The sequence below is a fragment of the Sycon ciliatum genome, chromosome 1 (assembly GCF_964019385.1).
Source record: "Sycon ciliatum chromosome 1, ocSycCili1.1, whole genome shotgun sequence".
NCBI classification, from domain to species: Eukaryota; Metazoa; Porifera; class Calcarea; order Leucosolenida; family Sycettidae; genus Sycon; species Sycon ciliatum.
In genome coordinates this window covers 18640135-18663783 of record NC_088643.1, presented here as the reverse complement: position 1 = coordinate 18663783, position 23649 = coordinate 18640135, and the positions used below count along the sequence as shown (strand labels likewise).

The 23649-nt window shown below is 47.6% G+C and overlaps 2 protein-coding genes across 2 annotated transcripts; one reads left to right on the top strand and one right to left on the bottom strand.

Moving 5' to 3' along the window:
* Positions 1 to 727: 727 nt before the first annotated feature.
* Positions 728 to 19524, bottom strand: LOC135816431 (ankyrin repeat, SAM and basic leucine zipper domain-containing protein 1-like). The gene is made up of 12 exons (XM_065329661.1): positions 18944 to 19524; positions 14890 to 15033; positions 14622 to 14736; positions 12982 to 13093; positions 12420 to 12554; positions 11986 to 12065; positions 11355 to 11445; positions 10962 to 11018; positions 7758 to 7882; positions 3806 to 3926; positions 2640 to 2741; positions 728 to 1883 (listed from the first exon to the last, which is right to left on the bottom strand). Exons 1-12 carry the CDS (start codon positions 19386 to 19388, stop codon positions 1725 to 1727), a joined length of 1686 nt encoding a protein of 561 aa, XP_065185733.1. The 5' UTR covers positions 19389 to 19524; the 3' UTR covers positions 728 to 1724.
* Positions 19525 to 19896: 372 nt separating this feature from the next.
* Positions 19897 to 22981, top strand: LOC135816463 (nucleobindin-2-like). Its single transcript, XM_065329666.1, has 2 exons — positions 19897 to 20742; positions 21641 to 22981. Exons 1-2 carry the CDS (start codon positions 20143 to 20145, stop codon positions 22535 to 22537), a joined length of 1497 nt encoding a protein of 498 aa, XP_065185738.1. The 5' UTR covers positions 19897 to 20142; the 3' UTR covers positions 22538 to 22981.
* The last annotated feature ends 668 nt before the right edge of the window (positions 22982 to 23649 follow it).

Genomic DNA, 23649 nt, shown 5'->3' with positions numbered 1-23649 from the left:
GTACTACAGACCAGCAAGAGTTGAAATAAGCTGCCTCTGGAGCTCACACTCATACGCTTGCAAGTATTTTCAGTTGGCACTACCTAGTATACAGTTCTATATATTTCCGAATTTGGGTTGTCTTTTTGCTTAGCCTTTGGTTCTTACTTCATGGTTTCACGGGATTGGCCCAATTGGTGTTGTGAATAAAACCGTTCTCAACCTACAGTCACGTGCACGTAACAAGTAAGGCGAGTTGCGCATTGACTACTTCAGAAGTGCACACTTTAAACATGTGTTGGTTGCCATCTCATCAGAAGGATTGTACTGGCAAAACCAAATGACGCGTGTAACACAATATGTATTGATAAAATAAAATTAATGATACACAAAATGCAGTAAGAAATGGCAATTTCAGTGTGACACAATGAGAGCTGAAATTGGCATTTCTTTCCTTCGCTGCATTTCGAGTATTTATAATTATAAATAATCATTCATTGTGTTACACGTTCCTTTGGCTTTGCAAGTACAATCCATCTGATGAGATGGCAACGAAAACGTTTATGGATATTTGAGAACCTTAGCCAGCGGTGTGTGTGTGTGTGTGTGTGTGTGTGTGTGTGTGTGTGTGTGTGTGTGTGTGTTGCACAGCTTGCCTTACTCATTACGTTCATATACATTATTTCTTGTCTCCCCGAAAACTTTGGCCTTCTGAAACAGCAGTCACATAAGCAAGTACAACGCAAGGTTGAAGGTAGAGAGACGTACAAATTAATCACGACACCCTGGCTGGAGCAGTGGAGACTGTGATGTGCGTGTATTGTGCGAGTTAAATAGAGGCAAAAGAAAGCTGCAGAGCCACCAAGAAAGCTGCAAAAGAAGAAAGAGAAAGATGTGGCAAGTACAACACACACACACACACACACACACCACACACACACACACACACACACCTTCAGGATTTTTAAAAGAAAAGCAGCAAAACAATCGGTGAGAATTCAATAGGTCGTCTGTTCAGTTGCCGAAGCAAAATATACTGGTACATACATGACACTTTTAAAATAATGCCACGGCACCAGGCGCATGTGCAGCACGTACACACACACACACACACACACACACGCACAGTGAGTCAAGGGCAGGTACAGACTAAACGGGCACAAGAATGAGAACGCTACGGAGCTGAACTACAAGCGTAGATGCATTGACGAGGTGGCTACAACAAGCTGGCTGGCTCTTCTCCCAAATACGAACACAACACAATGCCCAGTCCACACACTCACTCACGCACTCACACACACTCTCTCTCTCTCTCTCATATACACACACACACACATACACACCCGTGTCTTGAAACAACTGCACGGGAGCATTGAGGTGAATGCGAGACGTGACGGCTGTCACGTTGCTAACAGCATCAACACACGGCGCTGGATTGTTGATTCCAGGGGTACATCCTTACGCGCAGCATCAATGAAAGGATCCTGGACCAGGTTACAAGTACAACAGCATAAAATCGGGCCAGCCAAACCTCAAGATAGCCGTTAGCATGCATTGTACTGTGGCGGCACCAGTAGTGAAAACAGCAGCAGTAGCTCAATACAATTACTTCATAAAGCTGGATTCACAGAAGCATTTTTGCGATGGGATGCGCGATGCGACGGCCGCGAAACCGGGAAATCCCCGAATCGCATCCACCTCGCAGCTCACGCAACTGTGCCGTCGCAGAAGTTGAGCTTGGCGCATTATGCCCAGCTGATTAATCCCGTACGGCTTGCATATACGCAAGCACCGGCAGCAACGGCCGCTGCCACGGGAATAGAGAGCGCGGCAGCGCGGAACGAACGCGATTGCAGGAAAGACGTGCCCTGCCCTCCGTCCTCATCGTCTCCCTCGTTCACCAGCTGAGTGGTACAGCAGAACACAAACACACACAGCGGTATTACTACTGGTGCTAGGCTTTTTGCTGCATACCCAGGCCTGAGAAATAAATTGCCTTTCACACCGTTATTACTAAGTGTGTGTGTGGGGGGGGGGGGGGGGGGGGGAGGAACTGAGATTTCTACACACAGGTAGGACAAAACAAAAAAGAAGGATTCTCGTACATGTATATATGCATACTCTTTTCACCAACAGAGGCTGCACATCACATAGCACATCACATAGTGTAGTGATGCTTTGGCCAATGCGGTACTTTATACTTATAGTAAAACCTGTCAAGGCGACCACCTGTTCTAACAGACCACTGAAACCAGCACCGATGAATGCTATTTCCAGTCACATGACCTTGAACAAGGAGACCACCCGGTAACAGAGACCAGGTTTTGAAGGTCCCGTCAGCGGTCGTCTTAGACAGATTTCACGGTACTTACATACTGACTTACTTATCGACACACGCCCATCGCTGAAGTGATGATTGCGAACACGCTATGTTACAAAACAACTTGCTTATCTACACACGCTCATCGCTGAAGCGATGATTGCGAACAAGCTATGTTAGACATAGCAACTTGTGCTGGGATTATACCATTCACCAGCTTGCAAGGCATATGAATTGACCGCCACTAATTTTAGCCTAATCTACACCACACAGCTGATTGAAGTGGATTTTTTTCTGGCCAGCAAAATCCCTATTAGACAGAGTAACTCAGAGGACATACCATGTCAGCGCAGGCCAGGGTGTCGTCGGCAGTGTCGAAGAGTGTTTGCGTCGCCTCCTGAAGGCCGCTGGACTTCTTCACCAGGTCATTCAGATCCCGTTCCTGCAGTGCACAGACGAGACAATGAACAATCGGTACTCCGTCACAGCCACCACTTATTCTATCGTCCTACACGTACTTCTCTTTTCCTTTCAGACTGTTTTCGCATTGTTTCCATTGCTTGACATTTTTGATAAAATCATCCAATGTCACTTCAGCTCGTCTTCCTTGTTGTGATACTAAAAAGGCCTTCAGTTGATATTTGATTAGAACTTTGGCAACGGAAGACGTGAGCATTCCCGACTTTCGGCCCGGCCGACAACCGAAGAAGGAAACAATTACGTCTTTGCAGCTTCAAGGGGTGCAAGTGCCTAGCATAATTTGCCATCAGTTACCTTTCACTCACACAACGTGTAAACCGACAGCAATGAGAAACTGACTCACTTACTTACTTACTGAGGTGTGCGTGCGGTCATGTAACTAGAAAATATATTTAAAAAACACCTCCAGCTCCAATAGGGAGGTTTCGCTCTCCGGAATTACGTATGAAAATAACGTATGAACTGCACGGAATTTTCATACGTAAAAATCAGAGCTGTTGGGTTTCGCTCTACGTGATTTCTCCACGACTGCTAAACATGCGTTGTTGCTTTGGAGACGCGTTGGCGGCATGCGCCCACCGCATGCACCATGAACCGAAACCCCGTTTCCATCTTATTTTGCACGTGGTGTACCATGGTGTACGGTGTGTGTACCTTGTGTTCCGCGCGGCTTGAATGTTGCCATTGACAAATGCGGAAAATGCGAAAAAATATTTCAAAAAGTCCTACGGAGGACCCATCGTAGGCAAGAGCTTTCCTACGGAAATCCGTAGAGAGATTTACGTATGAAAGTTGCCCTCGCTCCCCGGCGCGTACGACATACGGATTTTCATACGTAATTACGTAGAGCGAAACCTCCCTAATGTGACCAAGTCACAGCAAGGCAATGCCAGTGCAGCAAGCGTGTGCACGCAGAGAGACAGACCGACAGACAGACACACATGGCAAACACACACACATACATACACACACACACACACAGAAAGACAGACACTCGGACAGACACACCAAACCAAACACACCTACCTGTATAAGGTTAATATTCAATGGCTGTCGTTGCAATTCCGTCAACAGGTATTCAGCCGCCTCGCGCTGGAACTTGAGGTGGCGATTGAGATTACGCAGGATTTGGCACACATCATCCAACCTGGCAATACACACACACATACATACACACACGCCCCCACACACACACACACACACCACACACACACACACCACACACACACACACACACAGACACACACTCACAACACACACATACACCACACACACAACACACACACACACACACACACACACACACACACACACACACACACACACACACAAGCACATAATATTATAAAACAAACAATAGGAGGACAGAGAAAGCCCTCCTATTGTTTGAACTAGCTCTACCACTCGGTATTGAGCACTCTCTTGGACAGCCTGGAACCCCTCTGTTTTATATAATAATATATAATAATTATTAACTAGGTTGAGTATAATATTATTATATTAATACCATATTTAATATGTCTACTTCAAGCACGGAATCGATTACAGTATAAGCGTACTCCAAGAGCGCTTCAAAGATCTAGAAGTACAGTTCTCCGTTAACATAAGCGCAGCGCTTATGTTAACGGAGAACTGTATGGATCAGCGCATACATGTTTGACGTCACACTCGATCACGTGCATACATGTGTAGAGCTAGTGCGCGATCCTCGAGATAAAAGTACAAACTCAGTGAACCAGAAGGTAGTACTGATAGCCTAAATTAGTACCAGTTCTGCACATTTCTGTAGCTGTTTAGTGAAGCTAAATTTTGTTTGCAGGCTCGGACTCCGAGTTTGGCATTTTATGTTTCCCCTTCATCATGAACGGACATGAACGAATTCCTGCTGCTCATTTAGCATCAGGAAAGAAAAGAATTGCCATTCCCAATTTCCCACTCAGAACAAGCTCAAGGTAGTGAAATTCGTATAGGAAACTTCAAACCCAGATGTTGTTAGAAAACAGCTGTAGAATTGGAGACGGACAAAGGCAAGAATCGAGGTGGCTGTGACAAGCGGTGGTTCAAAGAAGACGAGAGGCTCAACCATGGAAGGAGGAAGCAAGCGTATCGAGGCGTTAACGAACACACTCAAGAATGGATTCCTGAAAACGACGCCTGCGACAAAGTGTCACTGTGTCTGGCTGTCTGATTCGTCTGCAAGTGAAACAGATTACGATAGAGCGTGCTGACTGCCAGGGTTTCACCGTTAGTTTGGGTTGGTTGGGCAAGTTTCTCCGGGGAAACAGCTTCACCCGGAGAGCCACAACCACGGCATGCCAACGTCCACTGGCCGACTCCATTGACCAAATCGTCAATCTCGTCATGTACCTGCGTAAGGAGGGTACCGAGAATGCGGCAACGTCTTTGCATGCGACGAGACTGCTGTGAGGTTGGACCCGATCGGTGGACGGTGTATCGAGCCGCGAGGCACTAGAGTACAAGAAATTCAGCTCGGAATCTCTAAACTCCGTCTTTCACCGAAGATGTTTTCGACTTGTTAGAGATGCGACGGTGCAAACTATGGGCCACGAGAAGGTCCACATCACAGTAACGCTGCACACTCGGTACACACGCTAAATCTCCGCATCCGTCTGGCCACAAAATGTCATAAGCTGGTGGGTGGAATGGAGTCTCTTCGGTTCTATTTGAACTCTTTCCCCGCAGACCAAGCAACACTTTAGGACCATGAAGCAACATTCTGCTGAACAGTTTGCATCAATCAATGCTACTCTACAGGAGCTAGGGCAAAAGGTAAGCAAACAGTGCTGCATCCCAGCAATGTGACTGTAACGAAAGTGTTTTTTCCTCATGAGAGAATGTCCGAGAGGCCACAAAAGCCGTGCTTAACCTTGTCTCCAAATCCGCTCAAGTTTGAGCAGACAAGTGATTACAAGTACTACGACTACGTGCAAACACCCGAAGGCATAGAGCTACAGGTAGGTTTCTTTGGGGTCTACAACAACCATAGAAAAGGTTGTGTTGTACAGCGTACAAACACCATTGACGAAATGCTAGCCGCAAGTGCTGCTAAACCGTAAGCGGCCTCTCCCAGCTGTAGTGCAGGAGTTCTCCAGCAGCCAAGTCTTGTCATGGGCTGGTAGAGTCTGGATGGACAACAACCTACACTTTGTAGTGAAACCAGTCAGTAACAAAAAAGAATGTCGCATTTGTTTGTGTCGGAGGTGTCACCTCAATAAGAGACTTCCTTCGCCCACTCTCGTTGGGCAAGCAGTTCCTGGCCTGGGACTCATTTCGATGCCATATGTCCCAGGACACCAAGACTCACTGTGATCAAAGAACTGCACCATGTAATTAGTCTTGTCATTGGGCTGGTAGAGTATGGATGGACAACAGCCTCACCGAAGAAACCCTTCGCCGTGTCATTGAACCACTGCCGTTGCGCAAGCGCCCCCTGGTCTGGGACTCATTCCAATGCCACCTACCCCAGGACACCCCAGGACACCAAGACTCGCTGTGCTCCAAGAACTGCACCGTGCACCATGCAGTCGTTACGTGAGCTTGCACCAAGCACGCTCAGGCGCCTGATGTGTCTTGGAACAAACCTTTCAAGGCGGCAATTTCCAGGCTCCATGAGGACTGGATGGCTGATGGCTCTGAGAGAAAGAGAGAGTGTTCAGCAGGGGTGGCAACCGTTGACCGTCACCAATCAAAGCCTATCCACCGGTATGCCTGGCTATGGTGAAGTAACTATAAAGGTAACATAACACAACCTACAGTGGATAGTGTATGTCTGGGATAGCCTATCCGATGCTGCTTCCACGTGCATACTTGCTCACATGCCATAGCTTATTCTAGGCGAACCACGCCAGAAAACTACGTGTAGCGACTTTGTTTAGTTTGCATGCTTGACGCATTCTTGTGACTGATGCACCACATGCGGTGTCATACAGTGCCATGATTGTTTTATGCACACCGTGCTGAGACTAGCAGTTGCGAGAACACAAGCCATGGGGTAGTCGGTCCCTCGTCCCCCCTCCCCCTCTCACTCTCTGCTTTCCTTGCTGTCAGAAAAAATGAATACATACCATAAAGTACTGCGAGAGCGTCCCACCTTGATTTTACGGACAGGGAAAAGAAAATTATGGCAGAATGCAACTAAGTTTGTACGATGTGAAAACCACCGTGCACTAAGGGCACACTTGGCATGTGCTTGTGTGGAGTTCGCGTCCGCTTGAAGGAAACGGAGTACGGGATTGACTATAAAGAGCATACATGTACTTGCCAAACCAGCCAAAGCAAATCCCTTAGTCACACACCCAGTTTCCCTTAATTTTCACTCATTTCCCTTACTTTACTGGTTTTCGCCAATTTCGGCCATTTCCATTTTTTGCGCAATTTTTGAGCATTTTTGCGCCTGAAACCTGAGTTTCTTCATTATCAGATCGCCCCTACACGTGCGACTCTGTGAATGAAGGGCCGCACGGCCCTTGTCATACTACAAATCAACCTTTTCTGTAACACCCATGGTTCAGTTCCAATTCCGGTAGTTTTTCGATCAATGTCAAAAATCCCCGGTATGCCGGTAGTTAACCTAGTTTTCCGCTAGTATACCGGGAAAACCGGTATGGTTGGCAAGTTTGAAAGAGCCACATGTAAACAAGGCACCGTTGTGGACACTGAAATCCGTTCAAGCAGGCAAGGGGTGATGGCCTTGCAGCCACGAGCACTGCCGGTTCATTTTTACACGGGGCACGTGAACTACAGTGCATGTACTTGTACATGTACTCGCTAAAAGCAGTAAGGCCGCCGGCCCCGGTCATCCCATCGGATTTCAATGGCCACGCCAGTACATGTCGTGTGACCTACAGACAGGACACTAGCTCCACAGCAAGACCAAGGGGCACGGCGGTAGGGCGCTCTTCCATACTCTGCGGGGCTAATTTGAGCATTACTGGACGCAGTATTAAACACTGTATACCTGATTTGATGTCGATGCATTGCCCTTGCACTCTCCCTACCAGCGGATGCTTGTTCGGACGGGTTTGCCAAACGGCGCGCCCCTTCAGCAATGACGTGCCGTGCTTGACCGTCGACGACGCCCATCTGAAACCGCACGCACAGCCGTAAAAACAAACGTCAGCAAAGCACACCCGTGCAACATGACTGTGTTTCCGGAGTATACGCCACACTCAGTCAACAGGTTGGCGTGGCTTATAAGGGGCCGTCCGTAAATATCGATATTTTTCCAAGACAATTCATTTCTCCCCCTCCCCCCCCCCCCTCAAAATGAACATACACATGTTTATGCAGAGGATCGATATTTTCTTAACCTTTTGAGCACACGTGACGTTCTGACACAAGCAGTCACGTGCTCCTGCGTACACCAGTTACCTGGTCACCGTGCCTGCAGGGTACAACTTACTAGCCTGTTTGACCTTTTTTGGGTGCAGTCCTGTCACTAGAGTTGAACTCGAGTTGAACCTTGGTGTGAAAGTTGTTGCCTGCTGGCGTGGTGACCAGGTGATTTGGGCACCCAGGAGCACGTGACCGCTTGTTCAACCATGTTCGATTGGGAATAAAGGAGGAACGCTGCATTGCAGCCTTTTCGGACCAAAACCAATCGACTCAGTGTCCAAAAGACTACAACATATGGGCCAATCGCGGTCATCCGTGCTTTTATAAGAATGAAATGGCGCTTTTAGTGACATTTTGCATACAAATCCCCATCTAGTAGGGCGCAGTCACCCAGTTTCGGTGGAAGTGCGCGAGTTCGATTGGGATTCAAGTAGGAAGGGAGCGTCTCAGCTTTCTCGGACCAAGACCATTCGACTCAGCACCCCGAAGACTACAACTGGTGAAATTTTGATTTTAGCCTTAACTTCCCCTTTAATGAAGTGCAATCTCCTTATGAAACGTGACCAACTGCAACTCTAAAATCACCATACCGTAGGTTCACGTTGCCACGGTCGCACAACCTTGCCCTGGCTATGTTCACGAGGTTGACTTTCACTTTGTGTAGGTCTACACAGTGTCCATCCATAGATAGAGTTGGATTTTTTTTCACAAAGACGAGACGAACAGGGCCCAAACCCCCTCCCCCAAACGAACGAATATCTTCTCTTAAAAATATATATTGATATTTGTGGACATGCCGACAACTCCTAAAACGTTTATGAATCACATTTTTTATGGAGGTTTGCACATTGCAAACCGTAGTTAACATTCACGACACCAACAAGCCAAAGGCCCCATGGCAACCAGTAAACGAACCCGCAAAAATAATAAAAATTAGAATAAGAAAAAGAAAAAGAAAAAAATCAAGGTAGTGTGACATCGAATGCAAGGTTTCCTTTCCGGCGAAAGTCGTTGCCGAGGAGCATAGTAGCCTTCCCACAGTCGTATTCCTGGGAACGTACTGCCAAATTCAGTATGGCCTTCACTCCTGACCAGCAGCTGTCTCCTGCTGAGATGATTTCGGCTTCGGTCTCGTCGGCGTTGTCGGCCCACTCCGCATCTCGAGGACCGGATCGGGGAGCGTCTGATGGGCCATCAGACCAAGCCGGTATGTATTAGAATTCTGCCCGTGCTGAGATGCCGGCCAGTTTACATTGTAGATTCTGCCCTCGCATTCCCTGCATGCGTATGTCATGTGAGTAACGAATCCATTGCAAAAATTTGCAAGGTTGAGTTTTTTGATCTGGCGCTCCTACTTCCCGCCAAGTATGAGAGGCCCTCTGTCGATCAGCCTCTTTCTAAGCGGGTCAAATTAGGCGAGGACGGCGATAGCTTGTTGATCTCCGCCTCTCAAGCCTCCAAGAGGCGAATTGACTCCTTAGCTTTGTGGCTAGAAGCATGGTCTATCTTCACGATCATAGCTACTTCTAACGACCCGGCCTGCGCTGCTAGCTTAGCAGAACACCAGCTACGTATTGTGCAAGCCGCAGCAAAGTACCGCCTGGCTGCGGTGCTTGAGTATGACATCCGGGTTCGGCAATCGGTGGCTCGTGCACGCACCCCGCTTTCATCGCTTGACACGGCACTCTACACAGTGTGTTTCACGGGCCAGGCACTGCCCACGTGTTCCAAGTGCCGGAAGGTGGGCCACCTGGCCAACAATTGTCTTTTTCGTGGCTCCGACAGCCGGACGCTGCATGCCACCTCGGGCGCAATAGGTGGAGGAAGTGTTCACACACCCGGACAGTCCACCATCTGCCGCAAGTTCAATACGAGCAACTGCTCCTTCAATCAATGCCGCTTCAAGCACTGCTGTTCCTTCTGCCGCTTCAAGCACTGCTGTTCCTTCTGCTCTGGCACCCACCCGGCCAAGGAATGCCCAGCCCACATTTTTTTATACATTTTTGCATTTCATGATTGTTACATGGTATTATGTTGGCATCATTTGTTCTATTTATCGCATTGTTAAAACGGGGAAACCTTTGCGCGGGAAACCGTTGCGATTTTCGCGATAGGAGTGAAATCGCAAAAGTAAGCCGGCGCAAAACGTAGAGTTGCAGTAATAAAACTTACGAAATTGACTCCAATCGCAAACATGTCCAGGTGCAAATTGGTCGGCGCAAGCAAATTGCAAACTAACACCGGCGCAACAGTTTCCTGGTTTTACAGTAAGGTAACGACCATGCACAAATCCAACAACAGTACATGGTATGTTACAGTCGGACCTCGCATAACCGCACACATCCGTTTCCACAAAAAATATCCGGATAGGATAATCATACACATATACTGTATGTATGCATGGCATATGCTGTAAATCGGTAACCAACGATTTTCTTCCGGCTGGCGAGCGATCCGGATAAAAGAGGACCGGATAAGCGAGGTCTGGCTGTATGTTCTATGGAGTGTAGTTGATACTGACCTGTTTCCCCGTAGGGTATATCCAGGATACTTTATACTGAAGTGTTAAACAGTGTTCCGAATCCCCCTGAACTACAGCTGCACAGAGGCAGAGTGCGCCTTAACCTGTGATGATGCTCAAATGCCCGGAATGGGCAGAGCGTAGTTATGTTGGCTGATGATAGTTTTTTTTGCCATGAAAGTAACAACAAAACAGGCCTATGTTACTTCCTTTTGTGTACCTCTTGCAAACTACAACTGCATACGGTAGACTAAGAGAGTACGACAGCAGCTGGATGCCATTGTCAACAAGAGAAATATAGCTCACCTTCGCCAAGTCATCTTCAGAAATGGTCGCCAGCTGAGCAAACGATATATTGTTTTCCTAACCGGCACAGAAATCGAAGCGAAGGCGAATAAACAGAACCGATTCGCAGGAGTCACGGACACACGGGGGATAAAAACACAAAGACCGATCCAGTGTGGATGATGAACAGAGCAGTGCAGGAGATTCACAATTATAATATGAAGGTGCTCAAAACTTCAAAAGTTTAGATATCGGGCCAAAAGACCAGGTGAGGTGAACAGAAAATTTAGGTACAGAGAAGCAGTCCCTACTGGATGATGCGTGCCAGTGTTTGTGCTGCTACAGCGTATTGAAAATTTAGGTATGAAAGAGATGCACCGAAAGCACTGAAAATAGACTGCGCTAGCCGCTCACCTTGAACAACTCGATGAGATGACCGAGTCGTAGACCATCCAGAAATATCTCCAATTGTCCCACGGCACTTTTAGACCGATTGGCTTTCGCACTACAGATGCACACAGCACGCATAGCAAACGTGCTTGAGAAAAATTCAGCTCCAAGGGGGAGATAATACTTCACAAGGAAAAATCAAGATTTTTAAGGGGAGATGTTTCTTCACCCAGGGAAATCAAGCTTGCAAATGTTGAGCAACAGTACGTACCCCTATTACTGGACTTTTCAGTGCCCGTTCTCGGGTCTTGGAGAACTGATTTGAAAAATGCTTTCCGCAATCTTATAGCCCTTCAGTCAAGGAATCCTCCCTAAATGTGGCATGGTTCTCTAGTAAGTCGATCTTGAAAACGAATCGATAGAAAACGTGATTGGCTGAAAGACGGTTTTCACCGATTACACCCGTACCATAGCATAGGAAAGGGGTTGCTCCACACTGGAGGGACCTGGCTACCACTATTTATTACACCAAGTACCACGTGAAAAACAAAATGGCACGGACACTGAATGTACACAACCGTGGTACACAACCGTGGACCCTAGACTGATAAATATAATTATATTTTGAAGTAGACTTATTATTATTGTAGCTCACCTGCCACCATCATCATCGGAGACGTGGTCCAGCGGCTGGTGTCGCCGTTCGTTACGCACTTGCTCCAAGTAGTCGCATACCTGAGCAGCAACACATGTCAGTGCACGCCATAACAATTAAGCCATAGTCATGAAATTAAACCAGTCGCCTGTGTAATCCACAGCGTACCGTTTCAGTATTTCGTCCAGGAGAGGTGAAAGGGGTAGGGACGGTGAAAGAAATATAGCCCTCTTTTGAATAAAGGCAGCCACAGGCGCTTACAAGCATAAGCAGATTCGGTTTAGATTTTCTTTGGATTTCGTCGTGCTTCCGCTGAAGTAGTTAGACAAACACACACATGCACATACATACGCACGCATACACGCACACACACACACACACGCGTGCACACACACACACACACACACACACAAGCACACCAGTGCGTTCCTTACAGGAGTATGCTCCGCTGCATATGCCATGCTCTCGGCGGTCTCGGACGCGTTGTTCTCCTGGTTCAGCTCGGCACCAGCCAGCACAAGCACACGCACGATGGCCAGCTGTCCCTCTTGCGCTGCCCACATCAGAGCCTGCACAAAAATAGCAAAATTCCAGAATTACACGGTTACCGTAATGTTGCACAAACACCGAAGTAAAATGTCCCTGCATTTCACACAAAAAGACAACAATACGCCTTGCTTTAAGTGCACGCACTGGCTCGAAAAACAGTCCAGAATTTTCGTTTTCCATAGCAGACGTACTGTAAATCCACAAATCTATTTTCGGGCATTTTTGGCTTGACACTTTGAGACCAGAACATTGCTGCGATGGAAAATATTATTTGCACAATACAGTATGACAGTATATACAGGCAGGGGCATCACGAAGGCTACTGGCCACCAACAATGCCATTTTAGCAGATGTCGGGCACTGGGCAGCTGTGATACGGAAAGAAATAGATACAGATATTGACACAGACAGACACACACGGGAATCCCGTTGGCAGCAAACACTCACCGTGGTTCCCGTTAAATCGGCGAGACACACGGACGCCCCGTGCTGTAGCAGCATGCGGCACACGGCGAGACGCCCCTTGCGTGCCGCCATCATCAGCGGTGACATACCATGGCTACAGAACAACAACAACAGCACACACACACACGCGCACACACGCACAATATAGAACATGCAGTCATATCCATACAGAGACATACGCACTGCGCTGTCTTAATTTTGTCGACAGCCAGGGTAAATATATAAACTGAGATGTTGGGATTTGTGAAATTGTCAGGGAAGTGAACTGCCTCAAAAGAGAAAAAAAGCAAATCCCACCAGGACTCGAACATGGGACCTTGCTTGTCATGAGCAACAAGATGTTGCAATTTTGCTGGTAATATCTGAAATAGGTGGCTGTTCCGAATGTTGGAGCTTGCGCTTCCTGCCGACTAACTGACACTTGAGTGACTCGCGACTGCCGCCTGGGGCATGCGAGATGCACGTCGAACCTTCCACATGGCGAGCGTGCAAGAAAGCGCCGCTCTCTGCTTAAGACAGAGTCTTTTGAGGGAATTCACCCCTCCTCAGTTGAGCTTGAGTAGGCAAATGAAATTTGTGCTGCAGGAGCACTACAATACACTGCACTCAAGCAGCCCAAACATCACTAGTGATACTCGTACCAGGGAGTAGTAAACTACCGGTATTTTACTACTCCCTGGTGATACCAACTAACAGTAAAGCATTGTCGGGCGCTGAAGAACTGGGGGTCAGGGCTCTAGCCTAGCCCGTTCTTATTTTTAGCAAACACAGCAGGTTTGTTCTTATTCGATGGTACAGTCTTACATTATTGTACATTAATGCAGAGCTATACGTCCGAGTATACATTATAATTACGGTTTCCGTTCTTATCTGCAAAAAATCCAGCCTACACTATTCTTAAAAATTGGTGAAATTCTAGCCTGGTCGTTCTTCGGCGGTCCGTTCTTCGGCGCCCGACAGTACTGTAAGACTCCGTTTCCAGTGTGACACACACACCCAGTGAGTCCGTGTCACATATGAAGTGATGGGAACACTGACGTATGCAGCATTAAGCAGGGAGTGGTGCTTTCTTGCAGGTTCGCCAAGTGGATGGTTCGACGTGCTTCTTTGTGTGCTCCAGTCGTGAGCGCTAGTCAAGTGTCAAGTCAGTCGGCAGGAAGCGTGAGCTCAAACTTCCGGAGCGGAGGAAATGCCAAAATAAACAGGGGATAATAAGAAAGAGCAAAAACTTCAGGTTTCTTCAACGCCAAACATTGGCAACAAGAGTATTGTACATAACCCCGAGAGTGTCCAACTCCCGCATACCAGTGCCGTCTTGACGGAATTTCAAGTCGACGTTACTATTATACTGCATGCTCCTCGCCCGGGTGATTTACGATGCGTGCACTGGGTGTCAACGCACCACACATATTTCCTTGAACAAGTTTGTGCAGGATCAAAATGGGATTCGTCCGATACTGGTCCAGGATACGTCGGATGATATGCGTACAACACGTATTGCATCATAAAAAATTGATGTCACCTTGACATTCTGACAGGACAGCACTGATAGTGAAGTAGTATACTAGTTTGCTAGTAGTACTCCTGGGAGTTACGCACTCTTGCTTACACCAAGAACCTACCTGTCTCTGATATTGGCCTTTGCTCCGCTTTCAATGAGAACCTTGACACTTTCCTGCACTCCAGTCTCCTGGGACGAGCTAGTATCGCAGGCTACCATTAGTGCAGTCTTCTTACCTGTTCAACAATACAGAGAAGGTTCAATTGCAGTGACATTAACAAACGTCGCAATAACCAAAAATTAAGATTTCTGAACATCAAAACAATCGGATTGTACACCGAAATGCAGAAGCGTGTTCAATGCCCATGCACTGTGCGTGTGCCACTGACCGCAATCGTAGTTGACGTTCGGCTCGAAGCGCAGAATGAGAGCCACCATCTCCGGCAAGGCACTCGACGCAGCACACATCAACGGTGACCAACCACCAGGCATGGGTGTATCCACAGGAATACGGCCATCACCGGCACCGGGTCCTGTAACGAACAAAAAACCAGACCGAAACAAAACAAAAACGATATCGTGGTGATGGTCGATTTTTTTCTTCAGACTTTTCCATTTTCCATTCTCTCAACTAGTGAATATGTGTTATCGTTTAAAGTTCAGTCATCAAAATAGCAGCTGCTGGTATTCGAAATTTCCGAAATTGGGCGTTTGTTATCCAATGGCCTAGAAATCTCTAATTTTGAGAAAAATCTGGGGAACTGCCTGAGCAAATATCCCGAAGAAATTCCTCAAAAAGCTCAAACCAAATTCGAAAAAGTCTAGAGAACTATACTTTTGAAACGCCAATAGGGATGCAGCTGAGCTCCTGTCCGCTGCCATATACACCACCTACGCTGGTGTACAGGCAACGCGTCCTTCAGCCTGCCTTAGCGGCTGATGTGTTGCAACCTGCATCTGCCTCATGCTTCGCCTGCTGTTGCAGATAACACTCACTACTATAATCTAAGACCATTTGCAACAAAGCCGTGGCTGAGTTTGGGAGCTTTCCAAAATTATTGACCTTTTTCTCAGGAAACTAACGTAAAGTACCGCGAGAGCGCACCGCCATCTCGTCCTTTCGTGGTCGTATTGTGGAGGTGGTGTCCTGTGTGAAGGTCTCACGACACGTACCTTGTACACACATTGCACGTCGTGCAGCCAATCCTTACTCAATTTACCTTGGAGCGGACACAAGCTCCACAAAAAAAAACCCTGATAAGTGCTACCATAGTACACCAAGGTCCGCACACCGTACAGGCGCTGTTGCACTCTCCCATACAAATGCCCTTTCCCTGGCTGTAAAATCAAGGTGGGGCGCTCTCGCGGTACCTTACACTTACAGTAAAAAGTTTTCGTTTGTGGGTGAGTGGGTCCGTTGGTTGAGGCCAGTTTCATTCTGAAAAACTATGGATAACTGGAAATAAATCTGAACTAGATTTCATACTCAAGAAAGGAACAAGCTTCAGGCTCTTGGAAACTTTTCCAAAAAAATCACGGTTCGCGTGAGACTCGGCTGGAAGCCGAGTTTTCCGCATCCGTAGGAACGCCACCACCCTCTAGGATCAAGGCGCAGATGCAGCTCCTAAGCGGTGGGAGGCGAGTAGATCAGACCCACCACAAAGTGGTCAAAGACCGAAATCCCATTCACTGCATCCAAACTTTTCCAAGCGTAACTTTAATTGCCTTCTCATCAGGAGGAATACAGGCAAAGAGAAACTGACCAAGCGCAATGAATTTTTATCCACGGAGATGTGATAGAAACAGCGCAATGAAGAGTAGTCAGAAACAACACGGTAAAATGCACAACCTCGTACACATACACATAGAAGGATCGACAAACTAACAAGTTGTTGACAACCTACTAAACAGCGTAGGGGTGAATTTTTACCGTAATCTGGCGCATACAAGACCATAACACCGAGAAGAAGGGCCTGAAGCTGGAACTGTTCCCATGGTTTTATATATCGATAAGTCGCTGTTTTCAGTCCTTTTTCGTTCGAATAATAATCAAACGTTATTCGAACGAAAATATAAGACCATGCATGTCCTTATATTTATTATGAAGTTCATGGCCCTATATGCAAGAGATGAATGTCGCATTACCGGTTGTAAGTCGACCCCGGTTATAGGTCGACCCCCGTATCCGGAGGTCTCAGTTCTGCTTTTTAACCCCTTTAGCGCGAGCGTCGTACTAGTACGACGCACATGAGTTGCATGCCCCACGGCCGTCGTACTAGTACGACGCGCGCTGTACACTGTACAGTGAACCTGCATCTCATAGTCGTGGGGTGCGTGTTGAGTCCATAGTGACTTGTTCAAACTATCGTAACTCACTCAATTCTTGGTCGATTCTCACAATCGAAACATGTATCTGCAAGAGAAAACTCCCAGCTGGCGATAGAAGCAATCGCCGAAGCGATGCGACTACCGGTTGTTGAGATATGCGACTCGACACGGCAAATTACAACTCGATTTTTTTGCGCGCTCTGCAGAACGCGTATTTTCCATCATGGATCATTTGTGCGCTACCTGCTGCCATGGAAACAAGATGCAAATGATGGTAGTGGATCCCGTGAGTCATCACAAAAAATTTGAGCTCGATACGAGCAAGGAGACCGAAATGGCAGCTGAATATTTGAGCTCGGTTAGTCTTGGCCGTGCTCAAGTCTGTCGAGCGCGTGGATGAAGTTTGCCAGACTGTAGCACGGGGTTTGGGTTTCGCTCCGAGCTGGGTTTGACACCAGTTTGTCCCTCGTCTCCAGACCTTTCCAGGAAGCTCAAGATCGTGGAATTCGTCCAAGGGAAGGTAAAGTTATCGATCCTTGAGCAGCTAGTACTTTCATGGGAAAATGCGACTTTTACAGGTGTTGACGTGGGGCGCGCTCAGGTAGCGTCGTGCTAAAGAGGTTAAAGTTATCACCCAACGAAGCACTACTAACTACTCCCTGCTACTAACACATCAACAAATCATGTAAACATTCATTAGTGGAGGGTATAAGGTCCCAATCCTTGAAAAAGGCCACTAAACTGGCAAAAATGTGTACACATGGTGCACTCGTGCATGCAGTGCAGGTCATTTTTTTAGGATACTGATAGTTCCCGGTTATAAGTCGAATCCCGGCTGTAAGTCGACCCCACTAAGGTGTAAAGGCATAGTGGTGGCCTGCGGAAGCGAAGGCTATAGCTTGTGTGTTTCTGAACATTCAAGTGATGCTAACGCGGATCCCGCGAATATTATAAGTCGACCCCACCCTTTCTCCTTCCATTTTTAGTCATAAAAGGCCGACCTACAACCGGAAAAATACGGTACAGTGGAGATTGGATATAACGACACTCTTTCGGGAGAAAGCAAAATGTCGCTATATTCGATCTGCCACTAAACCCGATCTTCACATTTAGTATGCAATATGTATATCAAAAAGAAAGAAATGCATTGTAGATATACATGTACATGATGGTACATGTGGATAACAGATGTGTATGATTGTACAGTCATGTGTCTTGCATGCATTGTTCAAGGTAAAGTCATCCCGCACCGCTGCACTGCGGCTACAACGTGCAATATAAAGCACACATGAGTGACCCGGAGGTCCGGGCACGTGGCACAGCCATAATATACCATGTTCCAGACATGCCTGGATTGCCAGTCTGCCTAGTACAAGAGGAAAGTCGTTATATCCGATGTATTTTCACTGTTTTTCAGGTCTTCGGGCACAAAAATCGATCTGTCGTTATTTTCGAGGTCGTTATACCCGATCTATAATGTACAGAAAGGACTTGCTAAACGACTTAGGCACCAGAATTGTGTCGCTAAACTCGATTTGTCGTTATGCCCAAGGTCGTTATATCCAATCTCCACTGTACATGGTTGTGCAACTTTCAAGTAATTTGTTTTTGCTTGCATGGGGTTAGGCTTCCTCGTGCAAAGAAAACAGCTTCAAACAAATCATCATCCCTCGGGTCTTCGACAAAGCCACGGACCTTGACACCATTGTTTCTGGTGCTTTACTCGAAGATACTTAGAATTTCAAATGATTGATGAAATAGAGAATGCGTCAAGCGGGAAGATCTCGCTGTGTTACACGGATATCAGTGTTTATCAACTGATCCTCAACGGTAGTGCAATGTTCTTTGCCGTGCCGGTTGGCACAAGCTACAGTGTCGTCATTTCTTCCTGCCGATGTCCATTCAGGGACGTGACGTACACGACGTAATGTAGGGATTTCGCCCGGCGCTAGGTGAATGCAATGCTAGCTAGCTGCACATTCTTGGGAGGGGAGGGGGGGGGGGGGGCGGGGGGCATGTTACCGGTACGGACTCTTCAATCTTGCTATCATGAATACCATTAGTGACAATATCATTTTTTTAGGTATTGTAGTAAAATAACATTTTCGTTCTCACCTTCAGAGAGAAGGGATTCTACAACTTCAAGTCTTCCCAGTCGTATTGCCATGTTAAGGCTCTCCAAGTCAGCCTGCTTAAGCCGATCACTACGACCACTCTTGCGCGTCCAGGGGTTTTGTGGTCCGCCTGAGGACAATTGGTCAGTGCCTGCGTGCTGTTGCTGCTGACCAGTATTCCGCAATCGACCTCTCCCGCGACCTGTTTGTGCGCCAGGCGCGACATCTCCCCACTTCCGATCTCCTCCATTAGTAGTGCCGGGAGCGCCAGTAGAACCGTCATTGCTCGTGCTTATGTTGGACTTGGGAGTAGTTCGTGGTAGCACTGGTACAGGGGGACCTGGAGCTACACGGACAGTGGGAACCATACACAAATCATCATCATCATCATCGTCATCGAAACCAGCATCTGCGAGGCGCTCAAAGTTGCCGAAATTAAAATCCATCGCAGCTCTTCGAGCTTCTTGCACCTCCTCCAAACTATTTTATTTCTTCTGATGTAAGAGACTTCCTCACCGGACCAACACAGGAGGCAAGAGGTTTTCAAATCTTTGTCGTTTGTACGACTTGTTTTACTGAGTACATGACATAATTGTCTCCCCCGCTATCATCATGATCGATCATAGCCTAGCCCTGTGCAAAACAGTAGTTTTTGTTTTTGATTTGCATTGCATTCAGAGCACGTGCGAGCGCGTACGTACTGACTGTACTGTGTAGGGAATGGGACTTTCCCTAAAAAGTAACTTTAGTTTTGCTTGCGCGAATTGCTAGGCCAAAACCGAAAAAAAGAAAAAAACGGCTCAAATAATTATGTTTTTCCCCCGATAGCTGAGTTTTAGTTGCGATGGTGACAGTTCCACGTCTGTGATCGATCGATCCTACACCGTACACGTAGATCTACGTCACGATACGTCAGCTGCACGCATCCTGGGCTGGAGAAAAACTAACTCCAGAACCTTTTACCACTTGATATTTTGATTCTGAACAAAGGAAGTGATATTATTGATCAGCAACCTTCTCTCATTCACATGTGGAAAGAAGGCTCTTCACTGCCATTAGTTTTGCATTCTCTTCAACTTCACGTGCTTCTGGCTTACCAAATTTGCTGACTACGGGCTCTCGGACGATTTTTTTGCCAACCTGTAATAAATTGCTGATCTTGATCACGTCTGTCGTGGAGTTGCAATTCTCTCTGTGAGGATGAGGAGCCTTGGCCTTGGTCTGCTGCTATGCGCAGCCCTCTGTGCTGCCGTTCCCATACCAAAGGAGAAAGGCCACCAGAAGAAAGAGGAGCCTGTGACCGGTGCTCCCTTGTCCCCAGAGCGCAGAGCAGAGTACCAAAGATATCTTGATGAGCTTATGACCGAGCTTGGCGGTGATCCGGAGCTGAAGAAGGAGCTGGAAAAGCTGTCTCCCGATGAGCTGGCAAAATTGATGGAATTGCCTGGCGGACACAAGGATGAACGCACACTTGAGGAGGAAGAGTGGAGAGATGAAGTGGATGAGCAGCGGAGATTACAGCGGCATCGCTTTGACAAGGAGAATGATTTTGACGAGAGACCCGACGGCCTGCATCTGGATGAACTGCCCGAGGACAATGCCGAAATCGAGCGCATGCTGCAGGAGCAGAACCAGAAGATGGAGAACACGGAGAAGCGTCACCACGACGACTTTGTTAAGTTCGAGATGGAGCGAGAGTACGAGCGCCGACAGAAACTCAAATCCCTGTCCGAGAAGGACCGCTTAGAGGCTGACGAGAAGCACCAGGCTGAGGTTGCAAAGGCCAGGGATCACCCCAAGGTGAGTGCATGTAGGCTTGCAGTGGCTTCTATCCAGCTGACAAGCACAGTGCTGGCCAAAGAAATCCAACCTCATGAATAAAGTAGTGCCGCATTCCAGTACACAGACCAGTATGCGTAGTGCTAGGGCTGCGTAGCGCCCGGCACTGATTTATTCATGAGGTTGGATTTCTTTGGCCAGCACTGTAGGTGAGATGCACAAACAGTTTGGAATGCATATCTTTTTAAAAGCATGTTCATCACTTCTTGGATTGCATCATTCGACTGGTCCAAACAGATTCAATAGGGCTTGAAAGTGATGACGTCAAAACGGCCAGGGAGTAGTAAGTTGACATCAGATTTCTATTTTTGGATCCACTAAGGTGTGACTTTGCTATTGCCTATGTATGTGGGTGCATAGCAACCCACTCATGTCGCATGCAGGTGTGACTTTTATTTCGCCACCAGTTGTAACCCCGCCCCCAGTAGCCAAATCAGTCAGTTTCACTGGCTACATCACCATGCTGTGGGTAAGACCGCTTGAAATGTGCTTGGATCCATACAAAAACTGGATCCAAGTGGATCCAGTTTTTGAATTTTTGAAATTGTTGCTATGCTGTGACGTAGCACTTTCAAGCCCTATATCATGCTTGCTACTCCCTGGAGGTTGTACTGGAGGGCTCTTGTCATTTCCTTGACCTCACCCTACATACTCGTATGCTCTTTTTCTGGTGTCCAGGTATTGTATAACATTTGAGCTGCTCGTCCTGGAAAGGCCTCGCAACCTAATCTCTCTTTGTTCTCTCTATCTATCTATCTATCTCCATATCTCTCTTTCTCTCTCTCGCTCTCTCTCTCTCTATCTATCTATCTATCTATCTCTCTTCGTGGTGGCGGTGTTTGTGTATATGTGCTCCTAGGTTCACCATCCTGGCAGCGAGCAGCAGTTACGACAGGAGTGGGAGGATGAGGGCTTCGACCCAGACTCGTTCAATGTGGAGACATTCTTCCACATGCAGGACCATAACCAGGACGGACAGCTGGATGCCGGCGAGGTTGAGGGCATGCTGGTAAACGAAGTCGAGAAGATTCATCATGACCCAGCTTCTGCCGAGTACCACGAGGAGCTGCTGCGTATGCGCCAGCATGTCGTCCACGAAGTCGACAAGAATCGTGACGGACTTCTGTCGATGGAGGAGTTCCTGGCGTCCACCAAGCTGAAGTCATTTGCTAACGATGATTCGTGGAAGGGGCTCGACTACGACGATGACTACACCGATGAAGAGTATGAGGAGTATGAGCGGCTGATGGAGGAGCAGCGTCGCCAGCATGAGACCCAGATGCAGGGCGGCGACGCGGGTGTTCCGCATGATATGCTGCCTGAGCACCAGCAGCCCGTGGCCGATGGCAACGTTCAACCGCAGCATGCCATCCCACAACCAGGTGATCACGAGCAGCAGCAGCAACAACACGAGCAGCCCCCTCATCACGAACAACAGCAGCAGCAGCAACATCACGAGCAACAGCAACCCCCTCATCATGAGCAACAGCAACAGCAGCAACCACCTCATCACGAGCAGCAACAGCAGCATCATGAGCAGCAGCAACCTCCCCATCATGAACAGCAGCAGCAGCAACAACCTCCCCATCATGAGCAGCAGCAGCAGCAACAACCTCCCCATCATGAGCAGCAGCAGCAGCAACAACCTCCCCATCATGAACAGCAGCAGCAGCAACCTCCCCATCATGAACAGCAGCAGCAGCAACCTCCCCATCATGAACAGCAGCAGCAGCAGCAACCACAAGCTGCACACTAGACATAGAAATACACATTCTCGCAGTGTTTATATCACCCATTGCCTGTGTGTGTGTGTGTGTGTGTGTGTGTGTGTGTGTGTGTGTGTGTGTGTGTGTGTGTGTGCCAATGTGCACATTGCACCATAATTATGCAGGTGCATGCTGCTTTTTTAATCCAGTGCTGTTTTGCTATGCTTTTATGCCAGTTGTCTGATGTTTCTCATTGTACGGATGGTTTCATTTTTCATTTGGTTTCCTATTCCGAATAGGGCTGGCTGTGTGCTACTGGATCGCGTGGAAGCTATTGACCCTATTGCTGTTGTGTTGCTCCACTGTCAGCACGAAGGCTTGAAGCAAACTTGCTTCGAGTCGTCAAATTTATCCCTACATCTACACTCTCGAGCCTGTTTGAAGCTGGCCGCGTGCGTTTTAAAACCGTAGTCAGTACATGTACTTGACGAACATTCTGTCACGTTGGAATTGAGTGGATGAGTGCGTTTGGAGTAAGTGATGCATCCGCAGGAGTTGAATTGGGTGTTACTAGTACTAGTGTACTGGTACCTACATGTGCCTGATCTGTCTGTACAAAGCAACGTGGGCATAATGATTTGTGGAATCAAAAACAGGGCGTCAATATAATGTACCGTAAAGTACCATTGGTCTGCCCCCCACGCCATGTCGCTTCCCAGCTGGATTTTCGGCAGGGGGGGGGGGGGGGGGGGGGGCGGGAATTAGATCAAGGCTGTCAAGTGCAGTACGATGTACAACAACGTAGAGGATCAGACTCGATGTGCTGGATTGTGCTCATTTTCATCCGGGATTGGCATGTATTGTGTACAGCAGTGCATGCGTCGGTTCAACATCGTATTTCGTTGTGTACGCCGAAGTCGCTTCACATGTAGAAAATCGACAGGGGGGGATCAACGGTACTTTACGGTATTATCCGTCATTGGTACAACTTTATTGTCCCTATTCCCGGTATCAGTAACCATTGCTGGACTGCATATTGCTCCCATACTCGTACAACAGCATCAAGAGTGGAGTTATGTCCTCTTGTCAGCATTGCTGTACAGTCATGTTCATGCAAACGTACAATCTTTCTGTGCGGTGCTGCACTCCAGTGCAGTATACA